The sequence below is a fragment of the Cololabis saira genome, chromosome 3, assembly GCF_033807715.1.
Source record: "Cololabis saira isolate AMF1-May2022 chromosome 3, fColSai1.1, whole genome shotgun sequence".
Taxonomy (NCBI): domain Eukaryota; kingdom Metazoa; phylum Chordata; class Actinopteri; order Beloniformes; family Belonidae; genus Cololabis; species Cololabis saira.
In genome coordinates, this window is record NC_084589.1 from 15,415,663 (window position 1) to 15,439,331 (window position 23,669).

The 23,669-nt window shown below is 41.2% G+C and overlaps 2 protein-coding genes across 3 annotated transcripts in view; one reads left to right on the top strand and one right to left on the bottom strand.

Annotated features, from left to right (window-relative positions):
- Window positions 1-12,784, top strand: part of LOC133425858 (zinc fingers and homeoboxes protein 2-like) — a 28,355-nt gene extending 15,571 nt beyond the window's left edge. For both annotated transcript variants that reach the window (XM_061716336.1, XM_061716335.1), the window contains exons 3-13: window positions 1,780-2,490; window positions 6,256-6,468; window positions 6,802-7,071; window positions 7,178-7,393; window positions 8,507-8,591; window positions 8,823-9,008; window positions 9,746-10,161; window positions 10,717-10,966; window positions 11,068-11,209; window positions 11,388-11,507; window positions 12,243-12,784. In XM_061716336.1, the coding sequence (XP_061572320.1) occupies window positions 1,780-2,490; window positions 6,256-6,468; window positions 6,802-7,071; window positions 7,178-7,393; window positions 8,507-8,591; window positions 8,823-9,008; window positions 9,746-10,161; window positions 10,717-10,966; window positions 11,068-11,209; window positions 11,388-11,505 (2,607 nt within the window). In that variant the 3' untranslated portion in view covers window positions 11,506-11,507; window positions 12,243-12,784. The remainder of the gene's footprint in view (window positions 1-1,779; window positions 2,491-6,255; window positions 6,469-6,801; window positions 7,072-7,177; window positions 7,394-8,506; window positions 8,592-8,822; window positions 9,009-9,745; window positions 10,162-10,716; window positions 10,967-11,067; window positions 11,210-11,387; window positions 11,508-12,242) is intronic.
- A 1,877-nt stretch (window positions 12,785-14,661) lies between these two features.
- derl1 (derlin 1) lies at window positions 14,662-22,732 on the bottom strand. The gene is made up of 8 exons (XM_061716337.1): window positions 22,412-22,732; window positions 17,921-18,032; window positions 17,748-17,812; window positions 17,046-17,072; window positions 16,611-16,706; window positions 16,456-16,508; window positions 16,254-16,364; window positions 14,662-15,505 (listed from the first exon to the last, which is right to left on the bottom strand). Exons 1-8 carry the CDS (start codon window positions 22,562-22,564, stop codon window positions 15,349-15,351), a joined length of 774 nt encoding a protein of 257 aa, XP_061572321.1. The 5' UTR covers window positions 22,565-22,732; the 3' UTR covers window positions 14,662-15,348.
- Between the last annotated feature and the right edge of the window lie 937 nt (window positions 22,733-23,669).

The following is a 23,669-nucleotide window of genomic DNA, read 5'->3' on the forward strand; positions in this document are numbered from 1 at the left end:
GTTTGATATACAGTACTTTTCTTCTTCTTCTTTTTTTTTTTTTTTTTTTTTTTGCATTTGTAGCATTTTGTAGCATTTCCTGTAGCAGCTCCATCAGGTAGATACGTAACTCAACCCCAGCCACTATAGTACGGTATTTTACAATATATTTAGTGTGCCTTATAGTAGGGCTGGGCGATTATACGATCTCGATTTGTGATCGCGATCAAATTAAGTTCGATCACGGTGATCAGCTGTGGGTCTACTTTCTCGATCACGTGCAAAACATGCTGCAGCAAAGTGCACGACAACCAATCACAACCCGCTTTCCTGGCACCGCGCTGTCTGCATTAATTGATCATGCATGACATGCCGCGGCAAGTTGCATGACCATAGGCAGTAAAGTAGTCACATCTGCCTCCCCTGCACTGGTGGGAGCAAGCGTGACCAGAGAGAATAAAACTACAAGACAACAACCGCAGGCTAGCGTTAGCTTAGCTTCGAGCCGACCGGGACTCACGGTTAGCGGTTATTTATTTATTTGTTTCGCCGGACAACTTCTTCCGAGTGTACAGGAGGAGGGTGTGATGGATTCACAAAATGCCCTTCGTGATGGATGTATTGTGTATTCGAACCGCACTCATTAAAGTTGTGATTCGCTCTGCTTGTACCACAAATTACTCATCGGCGCCGACTTCAGAAACTCCGCGGCCCCGACATGGGTGTGTGTGTGCGTGCGTGTGTGTGTGTGTGCGCGTGCGCTCAGCGGAGTGATTGTGTCGGAGCGCGGAGGCAACAAGCAGAGCTCACCAGATGACGCCGTAGACTCTGCGTTGGTGTAACGCGGGACCATAAATCAGCCTTAAGTCCCTTTAGGCTAATACTGTGAGAAATAACCTCTCATAATAGCGGTACTACAGTTAATAAATGTAATAAAACTGCCGTTTCTGCTGGCTACTGAGTCCTGTAAGTGGCGAGTGAGTTTTAACTCCTTAATTACTAACCAGTGTCAGAGTCACGCACAGTAAACAAACTGTGATGTTAGAGAGCCACCTTTTGGTCAATTTAAGCAACAGCATGGCCAGCTGCTTGACAGTGGCTCAACTCATTAGTTTACTGTTTTTGTTTTTAGTAATGTCATTGCAATTTTATCTATGCAATTGTGAAAAAAATGGCAAAATAAATGAAAAACTGTGAACAACCGCATTCCGTAGGCTATTCGGTACTCAGTATTCAGCCAAGTCTTTACATTTTATTCCGCTTCAGTTTCGGCCTCAAATTTTCATTTTGGTGCATCCCTAGTTTTTTCGGTGGGTACCACTGGTAGCATTCTGGATTCTTGTTAAAACATGCTATTTGCTTTATTTGTTAATAAAAAAAAACTAATCTCTGGTTTCTTTCTATTTTATTCCAGAAGGGAGGGGGGATCTTCTGATTTAAAAAAATCGTGATTAAAAATCGAGATCATTCAATATGGGAAAAAAAATCGTGATCACTTTTTTTGCCATATCGCCCAGCCCTACCTTATAGTGCGGTGCGCCATATATATGGAAAACGTTTTAAAATATGTCATTCATTGAAGGTGCACCTTATAATGCAGTGCGCCTTATAGTGCGGAAAATACGGTATATAAAATGCAATGACTTGAATTACATTTAGTGTTGTATAAAAGATCAAATGTGCCTACTCATTTAAAACCAGAGGGTAGTATCCAAACCTTTGGTACTGTATACATGTAGGACTCTGGGAATGGTCCAACTGATGAACTGTTTTGATTTCATACACCTTCTCCTTTTCTAGACCACACCAGAGAACCATATTCAGGAGCAGCCTTTAAATACAGACCAAGTTGGACCAGCAGAGCCGTCCATGGACTTGGATCAGAGCAACAAAGCTTCAGACACCCCCAAGGCTCCTGATAAACCAGCAGCCGACCCGCCGGAGTCCAAACCTCAGCGGAAACAGCAGGGAGGGTATGAATGCAAATACTGCACCTTTTCCACACAGAATCTCAACACTTTCAAAGAGCATGTGGACGCCAACCATCCAAATGTCATCCTCAACCCCCTGTACCTGTGCGCTGTCTGTAACTTCAACACTAAGAAGTTTGACACCCTGACAGAGCACAATGAGAGGTGTCACCCAGGGGAGAGCAACTTTAAATTCAAACGCATCAAAATGAACAATCAGACAATCTTGGAACAGACAATAGAGGGCTGCAACAATGCAGTCATTTACAACACGTCAGGTACCACGACTGGCAAAGGGGACGCACCGGCGGCGGCGCTGCTGAGCAAACCCACCTCGGTCAAAATTGGAAAACCAAAAATGATGTCGACGGATAAACGGACAGAATCTCATCTGGGTAAACTGACCCTGGATCTCGCCAACAAACCAATCACAGCTGTCAATGTGAACGGGACTGTCATCATCCCGGAGTCGACGCTCCTCAAAGCAGGCGGCCTTTCTCACATCATGCCTTCCTTACAGCAGCCGCTGAACTATACCCAGGTAGGTTTAAGTGGACAATTCCTTTTTTGATGCACTGATCTAGTGAAATAAAATGACTGTTTTTATATGTATGGGGACATATCTAATTGTTGACATTAACAGAGGGATACAGTCAAGCACAGTAACATAGTAGATCACAACGTACATGCGGATAAGCCAGTATTCCAGTAAGTGCAGCCAATGCAACATTCAAGTGCCATTTGGGAAGTTAAATGGGGAGTGCAGTTCACAACAGAGGGTGGTCTTGGAAGAGGAACGTCTTCTACACCTTGAACGTGGAGAGAAACTATTCTGCCTTTGCAGCCGCTGGTAACTCGTTCCACAATTGAGGACCGGCGTGAGAGAAGTGTCTCAACTGAGATCCCCTTGTGAGAGGAGAGGGCAAGGCCGGTCGGTAGCCTGTGAAGCTCAGTGAACAGAGGTGTGACATGACCCTGTTTGATTTTAAAGAAGAGACTTTTGTAGTGGTTTGATCACACAACTAGAAGACCAGCTAGGAGGGTGTTGGCGTAATCAAGGCAGGATATAACCAGGGCCCGTATTGTGTCAGATAAGGTCTTATTCCAAACGTCAGTTACGTCACTGCAGACGTCGGTAACGTCGCTGCAGACGTCGGTAACGTCGCTGCAGACGTCAGTTACATCTTTTGTATGTTGTAGAGAGCAAAGCGGCACAGCCGAGATCTTGAGGCAACACTGTCAGAGAAGGATAGCTGGGCATCAAACATGATAGCCAGGTTCTTTATGACTTTTGTTGGAGCAACAGTAGTAGAGGCATTATTTATGTCAATATTGAGGCAGGAATAACCAGGACCTCAGTCTTATATGGGTGAAGTTGGAGGCGGTCATCCTGCATCCATGCAGACGGGTCAGAGAGATGAGCTGAGATTCATGCCAAGACTGTTGTCCAGCGGGAATGAGAGAGAGAGAGTTGTGCGTCATCTGCAGCAATGATATGAGGAAACTGTGATCAAATGATTTGACCCAGAGAGAAGAAGAAGGGACCCAAGTACCAAGCCTTGGGGAACCCCTGTGGAGAGGGGAGATGTAATGAAGATGTTTTTCCCTTTGTGACACTTTAGAGGAATGCCCAGTAAGGTAGGAACAGAACCAAGGATGCACTGTGCCTGAGATGCCCAAGTCTTAGTGCACAGATAGTAGTATTTTGTGATTAACTGGCAGCCGATAGGGCAAGAAGGATAAGCTCAGACAGGTGTCTGGCAAGTCTCTGCCAAGACAGTTTTCGGCCAAGTTTCCTGGCAACATCTTTTGTTGTGAGAAAAATATAAGGATGATTTGACGTCCAAGTACTTACACAGTAAGATGCGATGAGGGTATATATTTTTCTGTTAAAGAGTGAATTTAAAAGAGTAAAGTAAAGTAAAGAGTAAAGTTAACCTTCACTCAGATGGTTGATCATTGTAATTTACTGCTGACTCTGACAGCACAATGTGATGTTTTTGGGGAAATTTGTGGTTTCTTTGTGGTATTTCATAGCGACAATGGCTGTTGATGATTTAGTTATCTGGCCATTGCAAAAAAGTAATATTGTGACTTTATCTTCAACACATTTAAACAAAATGTATACATAGAAGAGATGGAGGAGCCAAAAAAGAACCCTGCAAGTTGTTTTTAATACTGAAGTATTTATTTTTAGCTCTCTCTTAATTGCCCCATAATTTGGACAGAATTGCTAAAATTAAAAACATTTAAATAGTTTTTTTTAGCTCTCACTTAATTGCCCAATAATTTGGACAGAGTTGATAAAATGAAAACAATTTAAATTGATTTTTTTTTTCAGTACCAGTAAATAATGATGAAAAGATTGAAAATATGAAAACATGTTGAACTAAACTAAGTCATCTTATTAGTATCACAAGTGTATTTAAAGGGTTAAAGGCGACCACTCTGCTGTTTGCTTTCTCTGGTCCATGTTCAGTGTGGTGAACGCCACAATACCAGAGGAGTTGTCTGGGGAGATCAGAAAGAGAACTATAGACAAGCATGTTGAAGGTAAAGGCTATAAAACCATCTCCAAGCAGCTTGATGTTCCTGTGACCACAGATGCAAACTTAATTCAGAAGTTTAGGGTCCCAGGGACTGTAGCCAACCTCCCTGGATGTGACCACAACAGGAACAGTAACCAGTAAGAGCCCAGAGCAACTTTTAAAGAGGCTCAAGGTGAGCTCCAAGGTCAAAGTTCATCAGTGTCAGATCGCACCATCCATCAACGTTTGAGCCAAACTGGTTGAGCTGACTCCATTGATGAAAGCAAATCATAAAAAAGGTCAGGCTGGATTTGTCAAAATGCTTGTCCTGGGTCCTGTCATCCGTCCTCGTGACAGATGAGGGAAACCTGGAGCTGTTTGACAAGTCTGCATATGTTTATTTATATATATATATATATATATATATATATATATATATATATATATATATATATTCTCATTCTCAACTGAACACACAATCAAAAACACTGTAAGGGTCTACTGACCATTGTTGGTTGTTCTTCCTCTTATTGAAGGGTACCAAAACATTTGTCCACATCAGCATAATAATATTCTGTAGTACTGGTTCATGGAGGTAATGAGAGAGCAGGTACTTGATCATCACTCAATTTACTTCTCTTTTTTTGGACAGCGATATTCCTACTTGTCTCACTGTTTATGCGTTTGAGCTGAAATATAATGCTGTGCACTGACTCGTTGGAAATGGGTTTTGTATGAGCTGCACTATCTAGAAGTACAGCATATTTGGCAGCATAATGGCAAACGTAGTCAGAATGAGGGATGCTGCAGCCACTCAGCCGGTGAAGAGGATCTGACCATTTTCAGCTTGACCTGGTATGATTGGTTACTGGCAGGCAGATTTCTCTTTCTTTTTCTTACCCCCCTCTATATCAGACAAGTTAACTCATTAAGTGCACAGCAACACAATCATGCACGCTCACAAGAAAATCTTTTTTTGATGGGATTTTAATATCTGTAAGACAAAAATAAGCTGTGAGCAAAAGTGGGTTTTTTTTTTTCTCCCCCTCATATAGTCATATTCCTACTGTTAGTAGATGAAAACCTCCACATCAGACAGTTTCATTAAAACATGGGCACAGTTGTGTTTTTTTTTTGTTTTTCCCCAAAAATCACTATTAGATAACAGCTTGTTGATTTCAAATAGTTTATATGATGGCTTTTAACAATTACTGAAAATTTTGGGTGCTGGACTGTTTGACGATATAGAGGCCACATTTAGCCCTCAGGCCTTATTTTGCTGATGCGTTTTCAGTAGAGAAACAATATTGGGTTTTGGACATAGACTTAATCCAATACTTTCAACCCAAAACATAAGCACTTTCAATGTGACGAAATCTACTCAGTTTTTATTTGTACAGAATGCCTCGAGAGCCTGTAACCTATTAATTATTCTCGGGTTTCATTATGAAAAAAACGTTTGATTTGAAATAAAATAATATATTTACTTTTAACAACAAATATGTTGAATTTACAAAAAAAAAAAATTCTGCTGTCAGTAAATGGGAATCGACATTTTTAGATTAAGGGCTTAACTGCATTAAAAGGTTGTTTGCTTTTTTTAACCTGGAAATCTGAGTTTAAATGTGGGATTTTGAAATTGAGACTGAAATTGAGAGTATTTGTTTAATCTGTCCTGTGAAACGACACCATGTGGTTGTATGTTAACATTATGCTATTGATCCAAACCAGCAGAACGAAATTCCTTTCACTAAACATCATGACTTCCTTTATTTCAGGTGCCCAAGATTGCAGTGCCCCTCAACACGACGAAATACAACCCCCATCTGGACGATAACCTGTCGCTCATCTACTCCTTCAACAACTTCCCCTACCCAACACAGGCAGAGCTGTCCTGGCTCACCGCAGCATCCAAGCACCCGGAGGAGCAGATCAAAGTCTGGTTCACCACCCAGAGGCTCAAACAGGGCATCAGCTGGTCGCCTGAAGAGGTATTGGGAAGTTCTCGGCATTTTATCGAATCAAAAAGCAGCTTACCTGCTGTTTAGAAGATGGAAAATGCATTATAAGATGAGGATAAAATAGCAGCTTCATTTCAGTAACACAGCACATCGGAATATAGGAAATATTTAATTGCAGGTTAGTGTTTTGTAGTTTTTTGGAACTTGGGTAAAGCTTTGAAATTAAAAATGATAACAACAATGTGATTAGAAAGGAAAATTAATCTGCTTTTGCTGACTTGGCTGTGGCATATTTAAATGAGATGATACAATAGGTAATGTATTAAATACAATTATGTAACACATCCATTCCTTCTCCGACAGGTGGAAGAAGCCAGAAAGAAAATGTTCAACGGCACAATCTCCACTGTGCCTCCAACTTTGAAGGTGGTTGGTCCACAGCTCAACTCCCACTCATCCACAAACCAGCCTGTCCACTCCGCAGCCTCTAAACTGCCGTCGGCTCCCGTCCTCCACCCCGTCCCCTGTCAGCTTCTGGGACAAACCAGCCTCGTGCTGACTCCCGTAGCCAACGGCTCTACCGTCACCTGTGCACCGCTGGCACTCACAGTGGCTAACCAGGTGCTCACGACCGTGAGTACAACTGAAAGCTGTGTGCAACGCTGCACTTGCCATATGCTTGTTTTCACTTAGGCATATATCTTGAGGAAAGGAGACTTAACTTTCATGATTATTGCAGGTGGCGCAGTCACTCAAACGACCCCTGGCCTCCCCCATAATCGCCACGGAGAGTAAACGGCCCTCCATCATTCAGAACATCTCCGTTCCCATGGCCACGTCCAAGCTGGCATCGCCCAAAGTGCTGAGTTTCACAGTGGACCCCAATAAAACAGCAGAGCAGCTGTCGGTGCTGAGGTCCAGCTACACCGGGTGCCCTTTTCCCGAGGAGGACGAAGTAAGATGTTTTTCTCTTTATCACTCATGTATAGGGGTGTAACAATATATCGTGCCACGAAATTTTGCGATACAAAAACGTCACAATACGTGTCGTGGAGGTGACAAACTGTATCGCGATATTGGGTTATTAATATTAATCTATTGTGTTGACTAGTAACGAGCATCCGACCACGCGTGCCGACCGCGCCTCGACCCGCGGACCAAAATCTTACTCCACTCAGAAGAAACTAGTACCGTTTTGCGGTCCCGATCATGGGACTCTAGCAGGGTTTTAAGCTCTGAACTTTTAAGGCTGGTGTATAGTTTAGCCTTACCTTATTAAATTAAACCTTTTTCGGGTCGTGAGTAGAATAAACACGGGACAACTTCTTCCGAGTTAGTGTACTTTAATGTCCCTCAACAGTGTAGGATTTTAGAACATCAACACAGCACCTAGTGCCGTATCGCTCCGCCCAATCTAAAACAGACTAATCACTACAGATAAACAGACTAGTGTCATTATAGTCCCTGATTTACATTAGAATATAAAGAATATATTTATAAAATAATGAAACCTGAATTACCAAAATAACCTTCTTAACAAAAATAAATCTCCTCTTACACTTATAAGGTGCGCATGAATCAATCTGTTTTATGATGTAAAATTGTATGTATTTATTTACTTTTATTTATTTAATTTTAGTTGTTAAATTTCTGGAATAGAAAAAAGTCAAGTCATACATGAGAGAAACTAGTCTGTGGCAAAATATTTGTACTTGTATGAAACTGAAGATGCATAATGCAAACCTGACATTTACTTTTAGTTCAGTTTGTGGAAAATGGTTGGCCTGGCTTTCTCTTTAAACCTTAAACAGTTATAGCATTACAAACTGAAACAATAGGGCAAATTCACAGCATTGTTTTGTATTTTGTGTCTTTCAAATAAAAGACAATTTTTTCCAGTCATATGTTCCTCATTCAAGGTTGTTTAAAAAAATACTGCTATAATATCGTATCGTTATCGTGACCTCAATACCGTATCGTGAGATTAGTGTATCGTTACACCCCTACTCATGTATCACCTGTAAAGCCCCCCGCCTCGTCCCTCATTTAACGCTGTACTATGTGATAGATCTACAGGCTGATAGAAACCACCGGCCTGTCCAGAGGAGAGATAAAGAAGTGGTTCAGTGAACAGAGGCTCCTCAATCTCAAAAGTATGTGGTGAGATATAAGCACTGACATGGTGATATTTTCCATCTTTGAATTATTAATGTTTTTTTGTTTTGGGTTGTTTGTTTTTTTTAAATAAAAGCTAGTGATGGGTCCGGGAGCTGGATCTGCTTATCAGAGCATAAAGCAATCACTTACTGTTTTCTGTTTTGGAAATGAATCATCAGCATGATTTATTTGTTAAGTGTGTTTCTTGTTCTGTGTGTCTCGTGGAGGTGTTCCTCCACCTCCCACACTGGTGAAGGCAGAAGTGACGCCGCCGGTGAAGGACGGGGCTGTCAGGAAAGCGGTGCCTAACCAGTTTCCCCTGCTGGAGAGGGTGAAGGGGAAGTCGTCGGAGCAGCTCAAGGCCATGGAGGAGAGTTTCCAGAGAAGCAGCTCTCCAACTGGAGAAGAGCTCGGTAACACAGTCACAGAATGGAAAACATAGCGTCTTTTAGTTTTGAATGTGTTGCATATGATTAGTCATATTTTCTCATTCAAAGAATTGATTTGCTCATTAAAATTGTCATAGAACATTTTTAAACAGTGAAAGACTTGTTAATCAGGAAACTCTCTCTTGTTACATTTGCCAAAATGTACTGGATTATAGACACTCGAGACGGCAGTCCTGTCGATCCTGATCAGAAGATGCATGAGATGGTCTTACAAATATATTTTAGGATGAAATAATGTCCAGTATGGGACAATGCAGTGGAATACATCTGGTATTTTTATTTTCTAGTGTTGACCATTCAAAGATCACTAAACCAAACGTCACATTTGCTCTGGCATGCACACATTCCTGCAGCTTTTTTAATTCTTCTTCTGTGTTTGGCTCGTCTAATTAGCAGCTTGTGTTTTTTTTTTTTTTCTTCATCTAAGTTCAGTGTCCTCACTTAAACTTGGAGTTTAAATATAAAGAAAGCTCGCTGTGGTTTCTTCTCATGTACAGTCACGGCACGTGACTCCATTTTCCCTCACCCCAAGGAGCTGCACGCTTGTCTGTACTGGGTTTCTACATGACAAGAGTAGCGCCGAGGTTTTTAACGAGTACATTTCAAAGTCCTCTGGAGAGAGGCTGAATTCTGGGGTTTGTAAAACCTTTCTACATCAATGTAACACAGCTCATCTGCTACACCACTCTGTTTCGCTGCAGACCAGCTGGCCCAGGAGACCAGGCTGTCCAAAACAGAGGTGGACTGCTGGTTTTCCGAGCGCAGGGCTCTGAGGGACAACATGGAGAAGGTTTTACTCACCATGAACTCCAAGAGTGCAGACGACAGGCCGGAGCGGGCCGGAGCCCCCCTGCTGAACGGGGCGTCTCACCGAGAGCAGGACGGGAAGCCTCCACGCTCCCCTCCTCCCCCACCGTCCTCCGATTCCTCTTCTTCTTCCTCCTCTTCCTCTCCTCCTGTTCTCGCAGCCTCCTCCTCCCCCCAGCTGCCAACTCATTCATCCTCAACATCTCCTCCCATTCTCACCTCTTCCCGCTCTTCTCCACATCCTCCCATCATGTCAGCCTCCACGAGCCCTGCAGCTATCTCTAGCCACTCGCTGACCCTGCTCAGAGAGGTAGGAAGTGACTTCTGTACACTTACTAGAGGAGAGTGAATTAAAATATGCTGCTCGATAGATTTTGAGTGTCAGATTTAGTGAAATAAGGGGCATAATTTTTTATCAAATTTTCCCAATAACACCTTTTTAGTGAATACACGTAAATGTGTTTTGAGCGTAGTTCAAATTAAATGGTCATTCATATACACTGAGATCTTTCTCGGTGGGAGTCATTTTGGGGTCATTTTTCAGGCATATTCAAGCATAAATGTTGTTTTACATGTAGCGAGGACTTTAGAGTAAAAACCATGTCAGTTTTTTCATTTAGCAACAAAAAAAAAACTTTTGTAACTCGAGATGAACACAAGAAAGCTGTGCTCCAAAGAAAGATTAGTTCTCGGCCTTGGCCCTGCGTGACTATAAAGCTGTGAGCAGCAGTAACTGAGGTTCCTCAGGGGTCAGGGCTGGGCTTCAGGTGGGAACCTCCTTTCACCAGCGTTAAATTAGTCCCACGACTCCTCCGGAAAGGCCAGGCAGGGATATGGATTTACTAATATACCTTCTCCATGACAGATGTTCTGCCGGACCCAGTGGCCTTCTCCCGAGGAGTACAGCCAGCTGGAAGTCCAGACAAGCATGGGACGCACCGACATCGTCCGCTGGTTCAAGGACCACCGCTCGGCTCTGAAGAACGGGGAAAATCTGGGCTGGATGGACGGTTTCCAAAACCAAAACGCTGCAGAGAAGGAGAAGGCGGGCCAGGGCCGGGATCAGGACACGCAGAGTACTGAGATAAAGCCAAGCATTTCCTTGGAAGAGAAGGGTGAGTTTAAGAAGAGGATTTAGTGGTGGTTTTATTTGCTTATTGTTAGTTTTTTTTTAATGCTCGTTTGCTTTTCTTAAATCTTACATCCCTTTGTGCAGCGGAGGAGGCTGGTGGGAACGTAGAAGCTGCAGAGAACTCCAAACCGTCTGAGCAAAACCAAGTCCAGTGGTTAAGTGAGAGACTGGACCAGAGCAGGACCAGGCAGGACCAGACCAGCACTAATGATGCTGAAAATGGGAGGTGAGTGAACAGGATGGAATCCATAATAATTGTATTCTATTTTAATGTAATCCAGAATGTAAAATTGGGCCCTGTGGGCACAGCAAACTGTAGTTGCTGAGTTGCTGCAGCAGCAGGGCTTTTTTTTTTTTTCCTACAACCACTCTTGTTTGATATCAAATTTCTGTTTTATTGCCAGGTGGGTAAAGGTGACGGTGGATGTCGGGGAGGAAAGTGAAGAAGTAGCGGACACGCCGAAGCTGACAACGGACACGGAAGTTCCCACTATGGAGCATCCTGGGAGGGTGACGGGTTGATGGTGGGTCAGACTGGGGAACCAGATCTTTAATTCCAACCAGTGTGAACCTAAATCTGCTCCACTTCCAGAAGGAAGTGTAAATATAATACAAATATACACATAATTTATGTACAGTTGTACAAAAGATGTCCTTATTTGTAACACTGAAAGTAACAAAGTGTAAAGTTGCATTAAGATGTCATGACTAATATAAAAGCAACACTTTTCACAGCAAATGTTGATATTTGATCTGTTTTTTTTACTTTTAAGTCCAAGTATGCTACTGATGCAATAAAAGTTCACATGGCTGCTGCAGTCAGTGTTGCGCTGCAGTGTTTCCAGTTCTTGCCAAACCCTCTCAACTCTTCACAGGAGACATGGATGACGGGAGCAAATTGACCCAGGAAACCTCAGCTTGTAACTTGGCTTCAGTAAATGGTTGAACTGTTTCTTTAAGATGCCACAGCTGCAGTCTCCAGCTACCCAGGATGTTATTAGTGTGTAATTACCACTGATGGGTCCTTCATAAAGACGGCATACACCATCATTAGCATCAAACATGGAGGCAGATGCACACATGTTGTGGTTGCATGAATGCAGACCAAAGCAAGCAAACTGTTGGTGGTTTTGATACGATGATCTGTATTTTCATGACCACGACTTTGATTTTCACTTCATATCAACAGCATTGCATGTGGAAAGGTTAAACAGTGCTTTAAAAATGCAGGGTTTTTTGTGTTTCTGTCTTATTTCCAGGTGCAGTTAGTGTGGACTGCTGAGTCATCAGCCACCATGACACGACGGGCCGTAGGAACCAGTGACGCATCATCCTATGATGTCATCAGCAAGCACCAGGGACTGTAGTGCTCCAGCGTTGAAGCACTGGTGTGAAGTGCAGATGCTGACAATAGGAGTGCCAAAGCAGGACTGAATATTATTCTTTGACATATATATATATATTTTCTTTTTAAGGAAAAGCCCCTGTAAATATTTTTCTGTATTACCAAAATGGTTTGTACAGTTTTACTAGGACGATTTGTTACTTTTTATTTCAAGTCTGAATGTTAGCCCAAATCTGGAATGTTTCTGTTCTCTTTTTTTAAGTTTAAGATCAAACTGTACTATTTGCTGAAAGTCTATTTGCTGAAAAATCTTTTTTTATTTTTGTGAAAAGGATTTGTGTATTTTACTTAGTATGATGGCACTTGCGTATTTCCGTTTGTTAGCGATAGATACTTAAAAGCACTCTCAGACTTACGACGACGAAGGTGTTAATGACTCAGCCGTGCTTGAAAGAACGCAGCTTCACTGTTGAGACCAGCGAGCACACATGGGCGAGTCAGGACTAACGGCACTGGTGCAGAGGCTGGAAGGTACTGCACATCCCAAATCCTGGTCATTTCTTCCCAGCTGCTCTTAGATCAGTACCTGAGGTGCGTTTGTGAGGCTGAGACGGTGCAGAATGTTCATTTTTTTCTGATTACAAAAGTGGTAAATCGCAGAGTGGAGTGTCCGATCACCTGTGCTGCCTCTCCAGTGTATGCCTGTTTTTTGTCAGCCTCAAAACAAGAAAGCAGAGCAGTGTGTGTGTGTGCGTGCGTGCGTGTGTGTGTGACAGCTTATCAATTGTGCGTTTGAAAGACAGTCTTGGGTGAACTTGACAAAAGAATTTGGCAAAAAAATTAGAAGAACGGTAAACGTTCAGAACTACTTTAATTGAAGTATTTCAGCTATCCGTTTTGTTCAGCTGTCTTTTGACTACAGTTGGGGTGTTTTATTTAAGGTGGGATTGTCGTCTGTTATCTGTACACACTCGAAGTGGAGCTTCATGAATGTCTGAAATACAGATTTTAAAAACTATATATATATATTAAAAAAAGGCCCTTTTTCATTTTTTTTGACAAAAGATAAGCATTTGGAATGTCACATCACCCAAAGCCGTCATGATCTGCTTGCATGTTAAGTTGTTTCGATTTTTAACTCCTTCTCAAAAAGAACGAGCTAAAGGGATCTCTGTTTTCTGGGTACACTTTCAAATCCACGGAGCGTTTGCGAAGGTAAAGAAAGCAAAAGTCTGGGCTGTCATTTAACGCTGATATGAGCAGCAGGCGTATGGCTGCATGCAGACTGCACGTCGGTTCCTGCTGCTTTAGTTTCACATTCAGACGGGCATCTGGAATACTGTACATTTGCTTGACTAATGTGGAATATCGCTTGCATTTTCATTTTCTACTTTAAGCCTGCTGCAGTTCAATGAAACACAGTTAACTGTTAAACCTCTCTTGCACTTTGTGTCAATGGAATTAAAATTTGGATTTGAAAAAGGGATGAAGAGACTGATTAAGGCTGCTCATTTACTTCTGTACAAAAGCATGTTGTTGCAGTGCAGATGGTCGGCCCACTGAAGAAGATGTTTGCAAAACACAGTGTTTATAATATAAAAAACCGTTCTGGCATTTTGAGACTTAACTTTCAGTTTCCCTTCGTGATGCAAGTACGTGTTGGATGCTCGTTTTGACATTGTACACCTTGTAGGGTAGTTTCCACTCAAATCAGTGTTGGAAGACACTTATTGCCCAAATACGTTATGGCTGGCATAAGAATGGGTTCAAAACTTGAAACCTGATGAAATACAAAGAACTGACTGGTCTGTTGAAAAGGCATCCTGCAATAAGATATAGATGTTCAACCCATATAAAGAAATATTAAGTGTCATAACATGAAGCCTTTAACTATGTACAGTGTTACTGAATAAAAAGTTACTCAAGAAAACAGCAAAAAAAAAAAAACCACAAAAATGCTGTAATTTGATATAGTTTTAAATTAATTTTCATTTCCAGTAACACAATATAAACATTTTTCTGTTTAATGTGCAGTGTTTGGATCCAAAATTGAAAATATGAACAATATGAATGCCAGAGTGCATAAATACTTCTGGGTTTTTACTCTGCTGGAATAAAATAAGTAATTTTTCAGCATATTGTCATATGAATGTACAATTACACTAGATAAGCTGGTTAGCATCAACTGCTTATCTGTATAATGTCTTATAAGGTCTCACAACCAGCAATCTTAGGTGATCACTAGCTGAAAAATATTCTGATAGATTATTTCTATCCAGAGTGTTGCATTGAGGAAACGCGTACAGCAAGACAATTATACACTCAGACTCTCATCCTTTTGATAAACAACTGTATTTACAAAACAAGAGCAACAATCCATTGTCACCTCTTTCTGATTGGGTGTTATCACAGAAAGAAAAAAAATCCAGCTCTGTGCCACAGAAGCTCAAAAAACATTTCACATCCTTGGAAATTCAGACCTGGAAACAGTGCTCTGTAAATAGCTCTTCCCGTGTTCTGCTGAGGGACGGCGCTCCCCGTGTGTTGGTAATTACAATGTAATCTGATATGGCATCACAGAGAGGGAGGAACACGAGTGGAAATCAACAGTGTGCTGGTGTGCAGCTGCAACATCTCTCATCTCGACAGTCCCAATGGTAAGTTGTGGAGGGGGGAAAAAAAGGCGGAAGAAGATGACAGGAAAGAAGGAAATGAGAGGGTGGCATGAGAGTCATCGCTGAAAAGAGATGTTTATTTTTGTTAACCCCCAAATCTGCTTCACATGGTCACATAAGCAGTAGTAAAAATAGTCACGCTGGCTTGAGTTGGTGAAACGAGCGTACAGCCAGAGCCTGCTGCGCAGTATTGGTTAAAACGCATGCTTCCACCCCCCACGTCTCCTAACACTTAACACGAATGCAGTTTATAATTCTATCAAATAGGAAATTATGTGAGGAAGCAAGAATTTTAGTCCAAAGACGGCGACTGCCCAGCTTTCTGGTGGGCGCTGGAAGGGTTTCTCATTCATCCCCCAAGCGAAAGCCTTGTCCCCAGTTGTGACGTCCTCCCCGTCCTCCTCCTCCTCCTCCTCCCGCCTGCTCCGGGACTGTTGGTCTTCTGCTGGGAGGAACTCCAAACCCGGACACTCCTCCTCTCCTGTTAGGGAAGAACCGATACCTGGGAGACAAGAGGGAGATGTTCAAAAGGGATCGTTTAGGAAACAAAACCATCAAGTCCAGATTTACAGGATGAAAACCATTACAGCATTGTTATAATTCATGTTATCCCAGTGCCATTTTTAGGCTACATTCATGTCCATAAAGTAAATTTGTTTATTTGCTGTCGCATTTAAGTCTTTTCTTTGTGCATGACAACATAACTCGCATCACCTCTTCAAATCAATCATTTCAATTGCAGTCAATTTAGGCCGAAGGGAGAAGACATTTCCAGTTTTAACTATTTATTAATCTTCTGGTTGCTCCTTTATTATCGGTGTTCATCAAGCTGACAAGTGATAATCACAATATAATTAGAAATGCTAAGGAAAAAAAAGTCTGAAAACCTGCTTGATAAAACACTGATTTTAATTGTCTATTTTTCAGACATTAGGTTAATTCGGCTCGACCCTTCACTGGGTCTGCTATATTTTTTATTTTTTATATACCAGTATTTCTTATTATTTATTTTTCTTCTTATTATAATTATTGTATATACCAGTTTACTGTTTATAGTGTGTTGTTATTACTATTTCTATTGATGCCTCTTGTTTTTGCACTATCCCCTTTGCTGCTGTAAACTGCAAATTTCCCCTCTGTGGGACTATTAAAGGATTATCTTATCTTATCTTAAATAAGTGAGGATGCATGTCATTACTTGTGAATTCAACGTTTAAGTTTCATCTCTCTACAGCTGCTTTAACACTCACAAGAACTCTGGTGTGGAGAGGAAGGCGCGTCCGCCCAGGTCCATGGGGTATTTGATCATGAGGAAGAAATAGAGGTGGCCCACCAAGTTTCCTGTCAGTTCATTCACAAAACTGCGCAGGAACAAAGAGAGGAAGACTCATCAGACTTTGCAGGAACACCAAACAGCGCTGTCGTTGTTTTGAACATAAGATCTGCACTTACGACCCTCCGATGATAAAGTTAAAAGCCAAGATGACCCATGGTAGATAATATGCCTGGAAGAGAGCGGCAAACAACAGCATCATACTATGCATCTGCTCTTAAAATATGAGAAGTTTACTAGATTTAAAAACAACACTTTGGATACACATGGATACCTTGAATCGTGTTCCGAACCAGAAGGACACAATCATGTCCTTGTTAAACTGAGCCCAGACATACAACACGGACATGATCAGTGGGATCATCAGCAGCTGAAAGTATTAACGAAACAAAGTTACACCAACCTGGACCCACAAATCTGTTTTGTTTTGTTTCTCCTACAGTAATATTTTAAAGCCAGCTTAGTAGCTGTTATCTGTTATCTGACCATTTTTGTTGTAGGACCAAAATGAAAGAGTCAGAATAAACTACCTCTGTTTCTGGCACATCATTCATGAACTTATGTGTTGCCTGATGATAAATAACTTGCAGCAACATGTGTTTTTCCTCACAATGACACTCATACAGTTCCAGTAAGTAAAGAGTGCTGCAAGCTTCATGTTCGTGGTGCAGTGGTTCTAAAAACAGTCCGAGCCGAGGAGGAGTCTCACCTGCATGTTCATCATCACCCCAGTTATCTACAGATGCAGAGTCAAGGACAATGAGCTCAGCACGCTTTGGTTAGGAGCCTTAAGGTAAGAGAAGCTGGTGACTGGAAAGTCCCCTATGCAGCTCTAGAAGTCTCCGCCAGTCACACTCGTCTTCTGCACCCGAGTAAAGTACCTGATCCTACCTGATTAGGCCTCCCCTGCTCCTTGGTTGTGTTTTCCCACCCATTCTTGCAGTTTTACCTGTGTTTACAAATGCTGACGGCTTTCTTTAGAGTGATCACCATTTTGTTCCTTTTCTTTTCTTAATGACTAATGTCTGCCACTGACAGGTACATCCAGCTGACAAACAGAGCTGAACTTGTAACCGAACAACGCAGAGCTGCGACGTGGGCCGGACCGTACTCCTGCTAGTGCTGCATGTGACCTAGATTAGGTTTCTCTGCTCTGCAGGGGTAGACTGACACTGGGCCACTGGCACAAAGCCACATTGACATGGCACACTGCTGCAGAGGAGGGAGGGAGGGAACAGAGAGAGAGAGAGGTGAGAAAAGACAGATGAAAGAGAAATGGAGGAGAAAGAAAAGCAGCAGTTTCAAAAGTGGCTGACATAGATGTAACTGAAGAGGACTGATTTACAATGGCAGGATTACAATTTAACATTTAAGACTTTGAAAGGACTTTGTGATGCCAGTCAAAGGATACAACAATGCAGATCCAGTTGAAGAGAAGCATGAAGATGTAGTCTGCAGGTCTGCCATCAAATGCCCCTGAAGAATAAAAAGGAAAATATAATGAAGATAATGTCAAGATTGAAGCCAGCTACTTGAGAAACTGTTCATATGACTGCATTTAAACAACAAGAGTAGCAGTCTCACCTGTCTCTAGCCGAGTGGAGTAATGGTAGAGGAAATATAGGTTGACCAGGTACAGAAACCCAGTATTGGGGGTTATTGGAAAATAAAGAGTGGCTGTCACTGGTCTCCAGAGCTGAAACAACAGGAGAAAAAGGCACATTAAACCTAAATATTTGCACCTCCTTAGAGCATAGATTAGTGTACGCTAGTGCGCTGTCAGTGTGGCAAATATTAAAGCTATAAATCTACTGTTTTGACACAAGAACCACTGACAGTCCTGTGTTTATGAGCAGGAACTGTCTGGCACATCTTGCAATCCCACTTTGTTCCACTAGAGGTTACTTCTTGCTGTTTTACACAGCTGGACTTGATATGATACGCTGGCCTCTCATGTGATCAAGCAAATCACAAGACATATTGATCTGTATATGGTTCCTTTAGGAAATAACAGAAATCATGACATTAATTTCCACTGTAATACTGACAACACCCAGCTTTAATTATCAATGAAGCCCCATGACACTAATAAATAGCTGAATCTACGGGCTTGCCTCATAGATAGAAAAGTGTGACGTCACATCTTTCTACTTCTACGTTGAAGTATGGCTGACGTCATGATTTTGGCCCCAAAAAAAAAAAAACAGACATTCATCATCCATGATTTAGTCTCTTGTGATGACACTACCTTATCTTCCATGAGAAACTTTAATCATATTTGACCAAGACCTGCCGTTAAAGTGACATATCAAACTGGGGTCCAGTGTCGTCTTCTTCTATTTGTGTAATATTTAAAATATTAGAAACATGATTTCCAAACACCACGTTGCATCAAGGCTGGCCTACTGCAATGCCATTTTCTCCAGATATATAAATAATTCTCTGAAAATACTTCAGCTGATCCAAAATGCAGTTGCAGGAGTTTTGACTGCTAAAAGAGACATCTCTCCTATCCTGACCACTCCACACCGGTTAGCTGTTAAATGTAAAATAATATCCAATATTCTCTTTCTGACATATGAAACCATTAATGGCATTACTCCATCTCATCCTAAAGATGTCCTTGTTACACTTCGTCCTGTAAAATCCCCTCGGTTTCAGTCTGCGGGTTATTCACAGCTCGCTGAACGGGAGGCAGAGCTCTTAGTTTTCAAGCTTCGTCCTGTGGAACGAGCTGCAGGTCTGGACAGTAAACGCAGACTCCCTCTTGAATTTTAAGACTAAGTTTAAGACCTTCCTTTTTCCAACAAGCCTATGATTGAACCACTGATTTCATGTTGTAGTGTTTTTATTTTTGAATGTTCTTTATTATTGTTTTTCATCTGACATTTTTGGTTTTCATATATTGATGTTCTTATGCTTTCTAAAACACTTCGAGTTGTAATTGTGTTTGAAAAGTGCTATATGAATAAAGCTGAGAATGAATTACTACATAGGGTGTCTTCATGCATAACTCTTGCTACACACTTTGTTAAACTGATTTGAACTTGAATTGTGTGGAAAAGATGTTTTATAACTGGTTTAAAGAAATACTATAAATATGTAACTATAATTGACCTGCTTTTACTACTCTACATTGTAATATTTGAGCAAATCTTTCCTTATATTTTTTTTCTAAAAATGTATCAATTTATTTTTTATTATTCTAAAAATAATAAAATATGATCTTCCATAAAACACTTTGTAACTGGTGTGTAAACTGATTAAAGTAAAGTATTTTATCATTGCTAATAAAAGACATAATATTAATGTTCCCATAATTTGCATTAAGTAGCCAGTTACATGTAAATAATATGTAAATTGTTTCCTGAGAAAGCCCCGCAGGGTACTCCCTCGGGAATAGGCGGTTTGTAAATAAACCTTTTTTAATACAGCCACCTTTCCACCACTAATGCTGGCCTGAGTTATGTTTGATTATATTCAAAAAGCTCCTCCCAACAGCACTGGCAGCGGCCAGAGTGGTAAACATTAGGGCTGATTTATGGTTCTGCATTAAATCCACGCAGAGAGCCTACGGCGTAAGTCTGCGTTGGTGTAACGCGGAACCATAAATCAGCTTTTACCTGGGGGTCTGGTCGAGCTCAACATATTCATTCAGTGCTCACATGTCTCCGCCGTGTGGACTGATCAAGAACAGCACCACTCATGATGCATACCTGTCAAGTCTCCCGTTTTGGCCGAAAAACTACCGTATTTTACCCCTCTTTCCCGCCATCCTCCCGTATTAGTAGTTTCCCATAAATTTCTCGTTTTATAATATAATAATTTTTTAACAGCAAACTGAATTGTCACTAGTATCGCAAGAACTGCCACCTGCTGCAGCCTGGGCGGTTTTCCATTTTTAAATATCTCTAAAAATGGAAAAAACGAATGTACTTTCCTAAAGAGGAGCAGGGTGGGGCTCAGTTACCCGTTCTGACAGACTGATGTCCGTCAGCAGCACCAGCGCTGTGCAATAATCAGTCAGTGAATGCCAGAGAGCCACATGTTTGAAAATGACAAATTAAAATAAAATGTAAATGTTTTACTTGAAGACAATCAATGTGTATATAAACGGAAAATGTTTAAAATAAATAAGGGGCCCGGAGAACTTCAGAGCCGCAGAGACTGTTGATGTTTTTAAAAGGAACCCTGGCTATTAAGACATGTAAGAGGCTCAAGACCCATCTCTTTAATCAGGCTTTTAACTGACTCATTTAACTCTTTATAATTTTCTATGCTCACCCCTATTTTTATTTTTATTGGATCTTACTACTCTGTTTTATATTCATCTTTAATTTATCCTGTTTTATCCTGCTTTATTATCTTATTGTTTTATCTCAATGTTACATTTAAATGTTTTAGTCGTTATTTATGGTTTATTTTATACATTCTATTGTCTTATTTTCTTAGTTTCTAATGTCTTGCTTTCAAGACCTACTTTTAGGATTTTATGTTATGTTATACTTTTAAACTCTTAGTGTGTACGTTTTACGTTTGTATATTTGTTTTATGTAAAGCACTTTGTGCTGCATTTTATGCATGAAAGGTGCTCTACAAATAAAGTTTGATTTGATGAAATAAGTCTGCTTTAATTCCCCTTTGTGTTTTCATTGAGACTATTATAGGAATTACATACATAGAAATGTCCACAGCATTTCAGTGTCAACAAAGGTAGTCCAAGCAGATTCTGAGCACATAATTGGAGTTAGTTAGTGGTTGACAGGTAGTTATTTTAGATTTCTCGTAAATCTGTCTTAAAATGTAAGATACTGGTCCTCGGTGGGGCTGGTGGGACAGCGGCTGAAAATGTCCGTATTTTTTAATCCCAAACTTGAAGTTTGAAGTTATTCACAATACCATAATAATAGTTATAATAATACAATCGAATTAAGTTGGTAGAGTGAATGGGTCTCCCAAGGAAGCTAGGAAAGCTTATAGGTGGGGGCCCATAGTTCATATAAGGGTGAGGGTACAGTCAATGGTGTAAGCAGTTACCATCCGTAAAGAGATGGTGATGGATAAATGCATACAAAGTACACAAAACATTTTTTTTAACATACATACTTAACATTACATACAGTCACACACATACATCCCAGCAGTCCATGAAGACGCATTTTATATTATATATAGGTTAGTAAAAGATTATTTTTTAGTTGTCTTTTAAACTTGGAGATAGAAGGCAACACCTTGAGGCCACTATCATCAATCCTATTCCAAATCTGCCGCCCCCTGCAAACAACACTCATACTGGCGCGCACATGTCGGCGACATTTCCCTAATATGAGTGGTTTGATTCTTGTTTGGTATGTGTGCTGAGGACTGGAGATTGGCACAAGACTACTAAGTCTAGGGTTGAGCCTGTTGACAATTTGAAACATAGGACAAGCATTATGATAATCGTTTAGCTCAGCCAGTCTTAGTAACTCAAAGGGGTGAAATAGAGGGTGGGTGGAGGGAATTTATCTCTGACCAAGACTTTGCAAGACTTTCTTTTGCAAAGATACTAGTTTTTTGAGATGGCTTGTGAAGGTGTTGCACCATATCACATTACAGTAGTTGAGATGAGGTTCAAAGAGAGTTTAGTACAAAGTAAGAAGGGCGGACAGAGGAAGGAAGTGTCTGATCTTGTAGAACAAACCAACATACTTGGACAGTTTGTTTACAAGATGGTCAATATGACATTTACAACTTGACAGGTCTGCTCATGATGACATATTTAAACGATCTGTAGCAGACATTCAAACACGTTATCGGGACCCAAAAGTCAATGTTTTTCAATATTAAATATCTCCATGAGTTAGTTAGTTAGCTCCCCTGCATGAGTCTCCCATGGAGCCTGATGCAGGGGAGCTTTGACAGCATCCGGAAGTCCCGCGCTGCCACGTGTCGCTCTCTGATTGGCTGCTGCTCCAGGCCTGGTACCTGTTAGCCCTGCTAGCTCAAACACACACTAACACAGCAGCACGGCTGACCAGCCCAGAACCGCCCCGGAGAGACACCAAACAGGTCAACATGCCGGGGAACACTTACATGAAACCTGCTGAAGATTAGGTCCGGAAACAGCAGCAGGTTCCTCATATCCACCAGTCCCAGCTTGCCAATGAAGGGGACAGCGATGGAGGCAGCGAACCAGTACCGGGTGATGAGAGGGATGCTCTTGAACCAGTCCCCGATGTCCGACATCTTTCATTAGGACGCCTGGCAGCTTTAAAACACGAAATAAAAGCCCCTATGTGAAAAAAGAGCAAGCCGGTAAATAACGAGTGTTCCTGCTTCTATTAAACAACTGCTGCTCTGCTAAGTTTACATGACGTGGCTAATCACCGAGCTAGCCTTGCGTATTACGTCACCGCTGAAACAGAGCGGAAACATCCGGTTCAGATTTTCAAAGTAAAATAGACCAAAGATGCTAGAACTGCCACAGACATGGATGGATGGATGGATGGATGGATGGATGGATGGATTAGAGCAGTGTCTCCCAACCCGGGGTCCGGGCCCCCCCTGGGGGGGCGTGAAACTTTGTCTGCTTTGAGGATATGCAGTTGTAAAAATTATATTTGCACATGTTAAATAAATAAAAAATCATAATAACACACTTAATGGAATACTGTAATCCAAGTCTGTATAAACCCAGTAGTATTTTAAAAGGACCAAGATATATTTCTAAGTTATTTAGCAGGATAAAAACTTACTAACTTTTATCATTATTCAACGTTTAATCATACTACTACTCCGACAGGTTGTTAAAGGAAAAATGTAAAAAAAATTCTCATATTAAAAGAGACATTTTTCAGAAATTATTTTATGTCTTTGCAATTATTTTCTGTGCGTATTTTATACATTGGTGACACAAAATGAAGGTGAGAAAGACAAAGTCATATGTATACAGGGTAAACCAAAGAGAAATGTATCACAAAAACACAATTAATGTTCATTTTTTCAATAAAAGATTTGTAACGAATCACTTTACTCAGTACGGTGCCAGTACGTACGGGCCGGGGGGGCCGGCTGGATGTATCTTTCAGGTACTTTCAGGATGGATGTTTGGATGGATGGATGGATGGATGGATGGATGGATGGATGGATGGATGGATGGATGGATGGATGGATGGATGGATGGATGGATGGATGGATGGATGGATGGATGGATGACAACACAGTGTAAATCCTCAGGAAATGTACAGGAAATCCTTCCTGCCTACAACCTATAAAATGAATCTTAATAAATTCAATAAAAGAGACTAGATCATGAAAACTACTGCAACAATTAATTTCCCTTCACGGTAAC